This window comes from Carassius auratus, chromosome 14 (assembly GCF_003368295.1).
Source record: "Carassius auratus strain Wakin chromosome 14, ASM336829v1, whole genome shotgun sequence".
In the NCBI taxonomy this organism is placed as follows: Eukaryota; Metazoa; Chordata; class Actinopteri; order Cypriniformes; family Cyprinidae; genus Carassius; species Carassius auratus.
In genome coordinates this window covers 15,399,476-15,414,267 of record NC_039256.1, presented here as the reverse complement: position 1 = coordinate 15,414,267, position 14,792 = coordinate 15,399,476, and the positions used below count along the sequence as shown (strand labels likewise).

Here is a 14,792-nt window from a genome sequence, read left to right as displayed (position 1 = left end):
AAATTCTTAAATATTGAGACATTTACACAAAATCAATTCTTGTTTTCTGAAAAATGTATAAAAATTAAATCTGTTTATGCTTAAAAAAAATCTGTCAGTGGGGTAAGAAACATAATCTTGTTCGAATTAAGTTTCATTTTCTTACCACATTGATAGCTATTTTTCTAACACTTTAAAATAAGGTCTCATTAAAGTTAATAAATTCACATTAACTAAGAATGTGCAGTACATTTATTACAATATTTATTAATCTATGTTAATATCAGTTAATGAAAGTACAACGATTTATTGTTAGTTCATGTTAGCTCAGATCCATTAAATAATATTAAAATGTACAACATGTATTAGTATGTATTAATGAATAAATAAATAAATAAATAAATAAATACATAAATTTACTTGATAAAACATACACAATAATTGTTTTTAAATAACATTTATATAAAAAGGTTACTGCATTTAAATAATCTTAATAATCTATTATTAAATGCTATTGAAGTATTCTTCATTGTTAGTTCATATTAAATAATGAAGTTGACTGATATAAAAAATGGAACCATATAATTATTATTATTTTTTGCTCCAAGCATAGACTCACTTAATTTTTTTTTTTAATCAAAACAAAATGTATACTTGCTTCTCAAGTAAATGTATCTTGATTTAAGAATGTTTAGATATTTATGAGACTAATATACAAAATAAGGTTTTTTGCAGTGTGAAAAAATGCTAATTATTGTGTTATCAACTATTTCAGATTCTATTTCCATCACTAAAAGAAAAAGAACTGTGGCTGGTCACTTTTACATGTTTATCAGACAATCTATTCATATCTAAGTGGGTGTTTTTGGGCCATAATAAGCTGCTGTGTAGACTAGACTTTGTTCTGAGAGTCAGAAGTCTGATCCCACACATCCAAACACAAAAGCAGTGCAAACGATGACAGATCTACACTGCTAATTACCGCTAGTGAGCGTGTGTCACTCTCTCCCACCGCAGCCGTGTTGCTGATCATCATGGTGATGTTGCCTGGAATCCAGATGTCTCATCTTCTAAGCATGATGTCACTGACAGTATGCCAACATCATTTGATCTTTCCCCTTCTCTCTCTCTCTGTCTCTCGTTTTCCATCTTTACGCAGGGGAAACCCAGACACTTTGATGAAACCATCGGCATCAAGCATGTTCGCCAGTAATGATCTCACAAAAACACAGAGATCTCAGTGTGTGAACATCATGATGGATAGAAAAGAGATTAACAAAAAGAGAGGGGCGATTTTGTGATTAAACCAGTAGTTCACCAAAACATAAACATGAGTGTGTCATAAACTCACCCTCAGGTTGTTACAAATGTCTGTGGTGCTTTCTTGTCATTTTGTACATTCAATTACATTTTACCATTAAGGTTTCAAAAGACATTAGAGTGAGTGAATAATAACAGATTTATCATTTTTGGGTGAACTACACCTTTAATAATTGCTTTGTGCAAGTTAATATCGTGAAAAGGTCTAGGGCACACATAACATAACATAACATAACATAAATTAAGAAAAATAAGACTAATTTATGGGACCCAAAAATGTACATTCAGTCATCATGATCTCATCCTCATGTTGTTCAAACCCTTTCTTTGGAGCAGAAAATATATGCATTTTATAATTTATTGGGATGAAATGTGTGGACCGCACTGACTTCCATATGCATAAAACAATATGTTTTTCAAAATATCTTCTTTCATGTTCCGAAGGATATCAGGGATTTCATTTTTTGGGTGAACTATTCTTTTAAGATCTGCTGTATTTGACATTATTTTCATGATAATTAAGCACATTTCTCCCTCAATATTCTCATTACTGTAATTCATCTGGACATTTTCCTGACAGTGTTTTGTCTTTTCTTTTCTTTTTTTTTGTAATTCTCATTATTCACAATGGAACATTTCATTATATTCTCATTAATGTAACACTGCTTGAATTTCACGAAAATAATGTCATAAAATCTTAATGGTTCTAAATATAGGCTTCATGTTCTTAAAGCAAAATATTATTTCAAATAGTTCCTTTCCTGAATTTTGGGGTGAAATGTAACTCATGAAACAGATCACTCATTGATATACTAATGTGTATTTATTGTTATCTTAAAGGTATAGTTCACCCAAAAATGAAAATTTGATGCTTATCCGCTTACCCCCAGGGGATCCAAGATGTAGGTGACTGTTTCTTCAGCAGAACACAAACCAAGATTTTTAACTCAAACCGTTGCAGACTATCACTCTTATAAAGAATCACAGCTAAAACATAGAATAAAACAAAACAAACAAAACCAAATTAAACCCTACGGCTTGTGATGATACATTGATGTGTAAAGACACGAAGCAATCGGTCTGTGCAAGAAACTGAACAGTATTTATATTGTTTTCTTTTTACCTCTGATTCACACAATGTGCTACAGGCACAAGGCATCTTCTTCTTGCTTTATGGTGGATCGCAGACTTATAAATGCATTACCGCCACCTATCTCTCAAATGGACCATTTACACTCCTAATTGGGATTGCAGATAGAGTGTCAATGGTCCACTTGAGAGAAAAGTGGCGGTAATGCACTTATAAGTCCGCAATATGCAGGGTTTCATTTGGTTTTGTTTCTGTATGTTTTTTATTTTATTTTATTTTATTGCATGTTTTAGCTGACATTCCCATCCACTTAAGATACAAGTGATAGACTGCAACCGTTTGAGTTAAACATCTTGGTTTGTGTTCTACTGAAGGAACAAAGTCACCTACATCTTGGATGCCCTGGGGGTAAGCAGATAAACATCACATTTTAATTTTTGGGTGAACTATCCCTTTAAAGCAAAGACAAGACTGAATAAAACATGGGCGTTGCGCCTCCTGACATCATGCTTAAGTGCCCATCGGACATTGTGCCTTTCGACTGCACTTGGTTTTTGTAAACACACCCCTTCATTGCATCATTAATCAATGTGAACACACACACACACACACACACACAAACTGGAGTGGTTTTACTCTAAGTGGTTTCCCAGCCTGTGGCCTCAAGGAAGAAAGGTATTAAAAAATCCTTCAGATATTACGAACACTCAAGTGTCCAAAATGTAGTGCACACTCAAGTGTGGCAGATGACCCAATTTCCTTCACACTAGACGGCATGTTCACACTGTTGTAATGAATGATTAATCTCACATCACATGATGGGGACTTACAAGTGCCTCGGGAGGAAAGCCCCAAAGGCTCATGCATGTGTGTTTTAATGCACACATTTGTGTGCGCGTGTCGCCGGTACCGGTTTGAGTACATCCGCTTGCTATGGGTGATGTAAATGGAGCTTATGATTACCAAGGCTACACCTGCAGAGATGATGCTATTTCTAAATTATCTTAATTCAAGGAATGAGCATGTGAATTTTACTATGGAATATGACTCTGTTAGCATCAGTTTTCTTGATGTTAGAGTATACAAATGTGGCGGCAAACTTCATACCGATCTATATCGTAAACCTACGGATCGAAATACCATTTTGAGAGGGGATAGTTTCCATCCTAGACCTTTAGTTAAGAGTTTGCCTAGCAGTCAGTTTAAACGTGTGCGTAGAGTGTGCAGCACGGATGAATCTTACACTTACCAATCTAATCAGTTAACTAAAAGATTTCTGAATCGTGGTTACCGTATGGAATGGATAGAAAATGCCAAACAGAAGTTGAATGATACATCTCAAATGCAGTGTTTACAAAACAAAAGTAACAACAAAACGCAGGCCTTCAATGCTCCCATTTGCACAACGAAGTACTCATCTTTGGGTGCGGAGTTTCGTAGAATTTTAAAAAAACACTGGCATATTATTTCTAGTGATCCTAGTTTGTCTGGCGTTTTTAAAAACAGTCCTAAATTAGTTTTTAAACGTCAAAATAACCTCCGTGATTGGTTGGTAAAATCTGAATATCCTGCACGCATGAAAGGTATTCCATCTCTTCCTCCAGGTAACTACAGGTGTGGCAATTGTGCTCAGTGCGCTTTCACACACAAATGTAATTCTTTTAGTCATCCACGCACTGGTCGCGACATTCCGATACGAGGCACTATCACATGTGCTTCAACCCATGTTATTTATTTAATTCGCTGCCCGTGTGGTCTTGCCTACGTGGGTAAAACATCCAGACAATTACGTATTCGTATTTGTGAACATCGCAGCAACATTAGGACCGGTGATATGCGTAGTCCCATTGCGTCTCATTTTAGGCAAATGGGTCATAATGTCAGTGTGTTAAAGTACATCGGTATAGAAAAGGTAACCAAACCATCAAGAGGTGGAGACTATGAGAAGAAATTATGACAGAGAGAATGTTTTTGGATTTATTCTCTAAATACTTTGTCACCATTAGGATTGAATGAGGATTTTGATATCAAGCCATTTCTATAAATATTTTTATATGTTTGTCTTTTTCAAGTTATTTGATGCTGCATTTTGAGTGTTTGTTATATGATTTTCAAGTTATTTGATGTTGTTTTTTGAGTGTTTGTCATATGATTTGTTTCTGTCACATGATTTGTTTCTGTCACATGACTTCTAAGTGAGGAAGTCTAATTAAGGTGAGCACCTGTTATGTATTTAAAGGTGTTCCTCACTTATTGAGATTGTGCCTGATGAAGACCTGAGGGTCGAAACGTTGCCTTGTAATTAATTAAATATACTTTTGTATGGAGCAGTATTTTTCAGTGTGCAGACTGCATTTTTGTATTTATTGATTGCATATCCAGTTGTCTTGCACCTGGCCCAAAATTTGGGTTCATGTGATGTGCACACCACTTCTGTGTGTTCTGATTCGTAAATGGAGCTTAACAAATGGGTCTGGGCAGAAGACACCAATCCTGCAGGACACAACAAGCAAAGCCACTGCTCGGCAGGGGAATACTGTCTTAGGAAATGAAATGGAAACATCCTTATATTTGAGCTTAATGAATAGTATTAAGAATCAATCCAGGTTTACATATGCATCCACTTTCACTATACAATTGGTTACAATAGCAGCATGTTCAACAAAATTCTCTTAAAACATTGCTTTTCAATGACAGTAGTTGACCTTAAACTAAAAACTGGCAGAAAAGAAAATAGGCAAAAAACGATTTTGCCCCCCCCCCCCCTTTTTTCTTTTACAATATATAAGTCTCCAGCATCTGACTGTGAAGTTTCAGCTCAAAATATTCCATAGATCGTCATTTATTATATCATTTTGAAAATGCCTATTTACAGTAGAAGAAGAAAGAGACTGTTATGTCTGTGAAGGTAAACAGCTGGGAAAGAATCAGAATCAGAATCAGAAGAATTGCATGTTTATATTACATCTGTGTGGCAGCAGCATACAGTAAACAGATCAATAATCCAATGCTCTCTTGTTTCCTCTGAGGCTGGGACTCTAAATAGTGTTCAACGGAACACTAAAAAGTCAAATTTTCATGATATGTCAGCTGTAAGTTAAAATATTCTATAGTGCCCCTGGTGGCAATGTCGAGAATGCATTTAATTCAATACATTTAAAATCAATCAATCAATCAATCAATCATCAATCAGTAAGTCGGTCTCTGTCTGTCTGTAATCTATCAATAAAATATCCTAAAAAATGTATCGCATTTTCCACAAAAATATGAAGCAGCACAACTGTTTTCAACTTTGATAACTACGTATAAGAAATGTTTTTGAGCACCAAATCAGCATGCTAGAACGATTTCTGAAGGGGAAATTCAGCTTTGCCTTCACTGGAATAAATTACATTTATAAATATTTTAAAATAGAAAACAGTTATTTTACATTGTTTTTACCATTTTACTGTGCATCAAACAAACACAGCCTTGGTGACCTTAAGGGACTTATTCCAAAAGCATTAAAAAATTTAACTTTAAGGGAGTAGATGAGTAGTTTATATAAGTTACATATCTCCCATCAGTTACTCTGTTCTATAGTTATCATAATCCATATTTTAATAATCCCATATGTGCTTATAATTACTGTTGAGCAAGAAAAACATCCAGAATGTATTTAATTTCTTATAAGCTGTGAATATGCTATCCATTTGTAAAGATAATGTTTTAAACATGACGTGAGGCGTGTCTTTTGGGTGTTGTTGTTGTACAGTCCCTGTGCTCAACTGAAGTGGAATTTCTTGTACATGCTCTGGCCTCGATCTCACCCCACGTGGAGGATATGTTCGCTTTACTGAGCTACCAACTGCCAACATGCAAGAAATGTCACTGCAAACCAAAGATGTGCATGAGAGAGAGAGAGAGAAAGACAGCGAGAGCGAACCACGGGAAGTGACAGGCAGGGTTTGTTGAGTCTTGCCTGGAGATCGTGTTAAAGCACACAGCAGATTTAGCAGAACAGAACGAGTGTGTGCTTGATAGACTATGATAGAAAGAAGGACAAATCTGCAGTGACATCAGACAGTCCTCAGAATCATCCTTGTATATTTATCAAACGTGTCTGTTCAGTCTTTGCGGCTTTCAGAGCTTTTGTTTGAGGACAAACTTCTGTCACCATTTACTTACTGTCATGTTGTTTCAAATATGAATGACTTTGGAAGCATCCTTGAAGAATCTTTTGCTTGTTTTTCTATATAATAAAACCATATCCATCAATCTGTAAGTATCTGGACTCACCAGTGCTGGATCTGATGGTTTCGTTGCCCACGGTTTGTCCCAGCAGGTCATACTGGTTTAATCTAGAGCTTTCCTCTTCTACCACCACAGAATTGGATGCGTTCTTTGTCCAAGTGTACGTCACTTCTGTTGTTGTGTAAGCATCTGTAGGAAGGATTTCAATGGGGGCCACAATTAAAACTTTGCAGATGATTGTTTGAAAGTTTAAATCAATCATTACAAGCAAGACACTCCGTGCTGTTACTCACAGCTGCCGAATTTGAGAGGACAGGAGTGGAAGTCCATGGGAAAATCTTCAAGATGCATCGGACACTCAGCGTGCACCGTCAACCTGTGATTTACATTTCCAAACACAACAAAAGCGGACATTTTATGCCATTACCATTAATAGCATGAGTGGGTGGGTTCTATATAGCTTAGAAATAAATGGAAATTAATTATTCTGCAAGGACACATTAAATTGATCAAAAGTGACAGTAAATACATTTAAACAGTTAAAGAAGAAAAATATATTTCAAATAATTGATGTGCGTTTGAACTTTCCATTCATCAAAGCAACCTTGAGAACAACTGTGGACTGCAGTAAAGAATATTAACTGGAGCAATGACACTGAAGACTGGAGTAATGATGCTGAAAGAAATAAAAGGGTTATTTCAAAGAGTAATACAATTTGTTATTTTATATATATATATATATATATATATATATATATATATATATATATATATATATATATATATTATACTCTACTGTATTTTTGATCAAATCTAAAACCCTTCAATACCAGCTATAATCTAGTACAAATATTTAAGTCATGTTCTCCACACTCTCTCACTCGCTGCTAATTTTTTTCTCACTGAATGAGGAACATTATTTAATTATTTTTTATTTTGTGCCACCATAAAAATAGAAAAGAAATGCCACAGGTGATGTCTGCCCACATTCCATTACTCTCATACTTTTTCTCTTACGTATACACTCTTATCCTTAAAACTATTGTTTAGCTCTTAAAAAAAAAAGGAAAATAAAAAAGAGCATTAAAATCACTGCAATATTCAAAATACTGCCTAATTCTATATTCTCAATAATATTGTGTCTATTCAATAGATCAACAATCTCTTACTAGTAGTTTATTACTAGTCTCTATTCTACCCTACTCTATCTTATAAATGCAAGTTCATTTCAACATCCATTTCTCCTCTATTTCACTCTTGTCTGTTGCTTTCTCAGTCTCTCTCTCGGTTTGTTTCTTTTTTCTTCCTGCACTTCACAGCTGAGTCAGGCTCTCATTGATTTGGCAGCGACGAGGAGCATTTGTGCTCACAGGAAGAGCTGGGAGCCATTTAGAAGAGAGAGAAAAAAGAAAAAACGAATTTGAGAGTGTACGTGTTGGAGAGTGTCATGATGTGTTCTGGAGCAGCGTCAGGATAAACATAGTCGAGATCGAGTCATTATGAAAGGCCATGTTGTTTGGGGCTTGTGTACACGACACACGATAATATATTGCAGATTCTGCTCTTCCTGTGGTAATTATCTGCAGGTAATTAAGGAGATTGATGATGATGTGCGCAGACTCTTGAATATGTATATTAGAATGAGGACTGCGCTTTACTAAGAGAAGGTCAATGGTTTCAATAAAATCGGCTCTTATAAAAGTGCGTGTCACATTTCTGAAAACAGATGAAACATCTTAATTAGTGGCTAAATCAATACAACTGCCTGTCATAGTGTGGGAGCCGGTGAGGAATGAATTATCCTAATTTTCTGGAATACAAGGTGATTCAGGGATTTACATGAGGAATGACTCCATTTGCCACCCACAATATGAGCTAAATGGATCGTTCACCAAAAATATAAATTCTGATAACATTATGTGAGGAACAGATCAAAATTAAAGTCATTATTCACTGAAAAAAGACTGGAGGGCAAGATATCTGCAGTTTGGGTATGTCCCTCATCCAAAAAAAGGAAAAAAGAGAAAACTTGGATTGTAGTTTAAGATCATAGGCCAGATTTTTGAAAGTGAAAACAAACAATATGACCATAAATCATATATGTTTAAAGCTGATCTGACTGTCTGACGTAATTGTATGCCAATATTTTCGGTGTAAGACAATATCTTTGGATGAGAACAAAACTTAAAGTGAACTTTTATAGAAAAGTTATGTTTTGAGGGTGAGTAGATGCTACTTGTTTACAATTTGAAAGACAGTATGATCATAAATCTAATAGTTTTACAGTAGGGGTCAATGTTCTGTGTTTAAAAGAATATATTTATTAACATATTCAACTGCACCGGCACTGAGAATGTCAAATTTTAAATGCACAGCACTTTCCAATGTTGTTAGGTGCGGTAGCTTTTGAAACTTTGAAAGCACTTAGCGAAAATAACACCTTGCTTACCTCATGGTGTACAGCAGGGTGCCGTCATCTTGGATCCGCAGCAGTTTGTTGGGCATGGTCATGTTGTGCGCGACAGATTTCTTCCCGTTGTGAAAGAATGTGTCTGGAGTCCAGATCTTACTGGCCATCAGGTTGTTCAACCGCAGAATGTTCATCGGTCCCTCAAACTTCAGCCGTTCATCCTTCCAGCTCTGCCTGAAGAAGACATCGATGGTGTACTCCTGCAAAAAGATGAAACAACAGCACATTTTAGACACATTTTAAGGTTCTATTGGATGTTTTCTGTTGCTAAGGGCTCGGATGGTGTTTTGTTTTGTGGTAACTGAGCACACAATACACTCTTAGAGTGACTGATTGGTGGTGAATTTACTGTTGTGTTGTTTACAGTTGTAACAGTCCAATCAATTGGACAACCTGGGTTTGTGTTCCTCTCCATGCAAAGCCTGTGAATGCAATTCAAATACATGCATTTTCTTAACCTCAAATGATCTGTGGTGTAACATTTTCTATCCACTTATTTTTGCTCTGGTGGATAAACACAAATAAACTGATTTGCAAATGGAGTTTCCTGCATTTAGGACTCAAGCTCTGTAGGGGAGAGTCAATTGCTCAAACCTTTAACTAGTGCCGCTGAGAGTGAGCAGATCGCACTCTCGGCTCCATAAGAGCGATTGTGCTGCCCAGAGATACCATTATGGAGCTCATCGCGGCTGGTAGAACAGGGAAAACTTTTAAAGTGCATTAAAGATAGATTACAAGAGGGTTTTGGCTTTAGACAGGGAGGTGAAAAGGTAACAGAGTTCTAGCTAACAGCCGACAAGTTTCCAGCAACAATCAGTGGCCACAGTGAATGTAAAACTGCTGTGATACATTCACATCCAAGACAGATATATTTCTGTTAAACTGTGTGCTTTGTATTCAATTGTTTCTATATGGTATTTTTATGTTGGATACTTTTGTAACAGAGGCCCATCTCACATGCCGGAAACAGTGGTTCGAATCCCACTCGGAGCGTGTTGAGTAGAACCACTGACGTTACACTTGCAATATTTATAAGCAGTGCTGACAGTATGTTCATAGTTCGTATGATGTTCATAGTGGGTTATTTTTTGTTTCAGTGTTTTGAGAAATGTAATAAAAAAACGAAATCATAAAAATGAACATAACTGATGTTTAATATATTGATAAATGTAGTAGAATTTCGTTTCAGTAAGATTTCACTCATATATTTCAGGTAGTTGACAAAGCTAAAAAAGACAAAAGATAAAAAAAACCTAAAATCACAAAAACAGATAAGGAACTTACTAAAACCTTAAAACTAAACTATTTAACTAAAACTAAAATATAAAAAATACATATCTATAAAAATATCTATTCAAAATATAAATTCTACCGTGAAAGCAGTTCAGTTCTAAACTCAAAGAGCCGTTTGGATAACTTTTTATGATGGATTTATGCACTTTTATTGGACTTGGACAAAATCTCGACCTCCATTAAAAAGCTGGGAAGAACCAGGACATTTTGTAATATAACTCCAAGTGTATTTGTCTTAAAGGACAAAGTCATATACAACTGGGATGGCTTTAGGGTGAATAAATCATGGGGTCATTTTCATTTTTTTATGATGAACTATCCCTTTAAACTACAAGCAAATCAAGTAGTCAAAGCAGTTTAAGACTAACAGAAACAGACTGTTCTAATACTGAAAAACAGATGTAGAGAAGAAACGGTTCTAGTCTTAAATCATCTCTGGAATAAAAGCAGCAACAGAAAAAACACGAAAGCATTTCAAAAATAAAAGCATTCTGACTAGAATCAGGTCCTGATTTAAAACTAGAGCTAAACTAAATTAAATTGGTTCTGCATTGAAAGTTCCAGACTAAGAGTTGTGGTTTACAGCAGCTGCAGACTGAAGTGTCACACTGCAAGCAGTTATGGAGAACAGAAGTTTTATGACCACTTAGACAGTGTCTAAGCACTGCAGGGACTGTAGCCAGATGCCTTCCGCCGCTGCAGGTGCTTTTTTGATGGATGTACAGCTCATTCTCTGGCTCGTCTCTCAGATCTGGACGATTCGTCCAGTCAGCATTCTGCAATGGTTATGACCGTCTAATTTCAGTCAAGGGGCTTGTATTGTCCCGGCTGAGGAGGGTTTATATGAACATCCATTAACTAGTAGAGATGAACCATGAAACCCCACCACCATGCCATCCCTGCACTCATATTATTAAACATACACCCACCACCCACATACTGTACATGTACACACACACACACACACACACACACATAACCAGAGAGTAAGGGAAATAAAGATAGGTGGTGAGGTCAGGAAGGTTTATGAGATTGCTTCACAAGTGCTGAGTATGCATTTACATTAGATTATTCGTAGACACATCAGTTAAATGTGTGTGTGAAATAACTGTTCTTTATTTCTTCCTGTGATCAAAGATGAATTTTCAGCATCATTACTCCAGTCTTCAGTGTCACATGATCCTTCAGAAATCTGTCTAATATGCTGATTTGCTATATTTTTGATATATACGTATGTATATATTACTGTTATAAATGCTGAAAACAGTTGTGCTGCTTCATTTTTATGGAAACTTTAATTTTTTTTTTAGGAATATCTAATGGATTGAAAGCTCAAAAGAACAGGATTTATGTTAAATTAAAATATTTTGTGACCGTATAAATGTCTTTGATTCTAGTATCAAATTAATGCATCCTTGCAAAAAAAAAAAAAAAAGAAAAAAAAAGAAAAAAAGAAAATTAAACAAACAAAAAAAATTATTACATTTCTTTCCATTTCATTTCATCAAAACATTTATATACTGAAAGCAGGCCTAGAATAAAAGCATAAATGGACTAAAATGAAAGCATTTTAAGAATAAAAGCAGCCTGACTCAATACACTTCTATATTTTGGACTGGACTGCAGACAAAAGCACTGCAACAGAAGCCAGAAGTTTATTACTGCTCAGACACCATCAGAAACTGCAGTGACTGTAGCCAGATTCATTAAAGATGTGTAGTCTACTTTTTATTGTTTAAACAGTCTTTCTCCATTCAATTAAGACTCCAAACACAGTTCATGTAAAATATGACTTACTTTGACTTACTTTGTAATAATTTTTGTCAGCATTTTCTCACAGATGAAAATGAGACGATAACGAAATAAAAACAGTTTTTAATGAAAAACTGATGTCTTGTACATTAGCAATGTAACGTCCTGAATCGAATAGCTAGAAAACGCAGCTTCAGATTGCTTCAGTGCTGGTTATAATCAATGAATAGCGCACATTTATGCCGAGGGACTGCTTATGAGCTAATGTTGATGAATTATTACATATAAATATTGCGATATTTATATGGTAATATGTTTTAGATGGTTGTAAGAATGCAAATTTGATTCACCTCATCTGAACTTGAATGAGCAGCCTGCAACTATGTCAACAGTCAAACATGCAGGCATTTCAAAATAATGGTCACAGTGTATTTCAAACTTTTTTTCATTGATAATATCTTGGGTACATAAATTATATTTTTATTATATTTTTCATACATTTATATTTTTATTATATTTAATTTAATTTCCATTTAATTAACAACTATTGTAGTCTGTCCCTCCATCACAGGAGAACATCATACAAAATATTATTTAATAAATAAATTTTACTACTATCAGGTAGTTATAGTTAAAACCAAAACCATAAAAATATTCTTCATTAATTGAAATAAAATAAACGTTAACTGAAATAATAAAACAAATCTCAAAAAATTTAATACATTAAAAAACATATGTAATTTCATTTAGTTTACAAGCTTTAGCTTAACCTGATGTACTAAAATTACTAAAAGAGAAAAAAAAAGCATTACAATTCATTTTAGAATTTAGTATATAGTAGATAGTATTTAGGTGACTAAAACTAGACTAAAACTAAAACAATTCAGATGACTAAAATATGACTAAAAATGAAGGGTATTTTTGTCAAAAGACTATAAAACTAAATCAAAATTTGCTTTCAAAATGAACACTGGTTTCAGCATCGTCCTGCCCTGAGTGAGCTCTAAACAGTCTGCCATTGTTTCATGAATTTCTTCTATTGAGGTGTTTTATTGTTGGATGTAATAATGACGTAGCATTCATAATTTACTCCCAACATCTGAGCTGCTGAAGACACAGTGGATTACTTTTGCTTTTGAAGTGAATGCAATCCCTCTGCGATCTACCTAAATGCGTTTTGTTTGTGCGTTTCATTTTGTTTCTGGACTGCTTTGTAAATGAGGGCCAATAAAAAGCAGTATTGCTTAAAAGTTGTTCCTGAAGGATGGACTAGTACCAGCTGTTCATGATCCAGCTTCAGCTCCAGAAGTTAATTGTAAGTTTTTTTTTTTTTTTTTATGAATCTTGCAAATCACCTTTCCTAATAATGTGAACAGTCTCAATTGATTCACGTGGATTCACTTCCACGTCTACATGTTACCACTGTTTCACTTAAGACATTACTTATGTTTCTTTTTTGTTCCATTCAAATTGAAATGTTCTATTATGAAATTATTTACAAAAAGTAAGACTGAAAAGAATGAAATGTCTTTAATGTCAAGGAAAACATTCTGTCCCAGAAATTAAGAAATATGGATTCCTGGACTTAAGTGTGTGTGTGTGAGTGCAGTATGACAGCAGATATCATTTCAGCTGAATCTCAGCTGTCCTCATCCCACTCCAGCTGTATACGGAGACTCCTGGGGGCCGTAGGGCAGTACAGGGGCCAAACAAATACTGCTCCCTCTCTAACCTCCCTCTCCACTTTACTTGTTGTCCTTTCATCTCATTCGCCTCCTGTTCCATACCGTCTGCTCCATGGCTCAGAGGCACACAGCATTAATAGACATGATGACCTTCTGTGCTGGTTTGTGTGTGTGTGTTTGTGCATCATGGCTTTGTTTAGCCCAGATAAAGCAGCACCGAAGGCTCAGTTCAGAGCAGGTTTATCAGGATACGGAACCACCAGGATCATCCTCATCCATAACAACTGCACAACTCACATGAGGATGATGTTGGTTTAAGATTTCCAGTGCTACCCACAAGTCATATCTGTCACCTCACTAGCTGACAGAAACTAATGATTATAAAGAGAAGGAGGCATGCTGGGAAAAGAGAATGCTGGATCACATTGGAAAGAGAAATAAATGAGATCTCTTGACGCTAAAAACTACTGTATCATATTTTATTCGCAAAAGCCTCTAGATGATCAACATGGTTAAAAACTTTGCTGAAAAACTTGTAAACAGTCTACTACATGCCTTCTGTTGTCTGTATATTGTATGTTGTCTATATATATATATGTATATATATATATATATATATATATATATATATGTATATATATATATATATATATATATATATATATATATATATATATATATACAGTACAGATCAAAAGTTTGTACACACCTTCTCATTCAAAGAGTTTTCTTTATTTTCATGACTATGAAAATTGTAGATTCACACTGAAGGCATCAAGGGCTATTTGACCAAGAAGGAGAGTGATGGGGTGCTGCGCCAGATGACCTGGCCTCCACAGTCACCGGACCTGAACCCAATCGAGATGGTTTAGGGGTGAGCTGGACCGCAGACAGAAGGCAAAAGGGCCAACAAGTGCTAAGCATCTCTCGGGGAACTCCTTCAAGACTGTTGGAAGACCATGTGACTACC

General features: G+C 35.3%; 1 protein-coding gene across 2 annotated transcripts in view; it reads right to left on the bottom strand.

The window, feature by feature from the left end:
- Window positions 1–14,792, bottom strand: part of LOC113113782 (gamma-aminobutyric acid receptor subunit alpha-2-like) — a 53,841-nt gene that overhangs the window by 16,779 nt on the left and 22,270 nt on the right. For both annotated transcript variants that reach the window (XM_026280263.1, XM_026280264.1), the window contains exons 5-7: window positions 9,072–9,292; window positions 6,916–6,998; window positions 6,668–6,811 (exon numbers count right to left, since the gene is read on the bottom strand). In XM_026280263.1, the coding sequence (XP_026136048.1) occupies window positions 6,668–6,811; window positions 6,916–6,998; window positions 9,072–9,292 (448 nt within the window). The remainder of the gene's footprint in view (window positions 1–6,667; window positions 6,812–6,915; window positions 6,999–9,071; window positions 9,293–14,792) is intronic.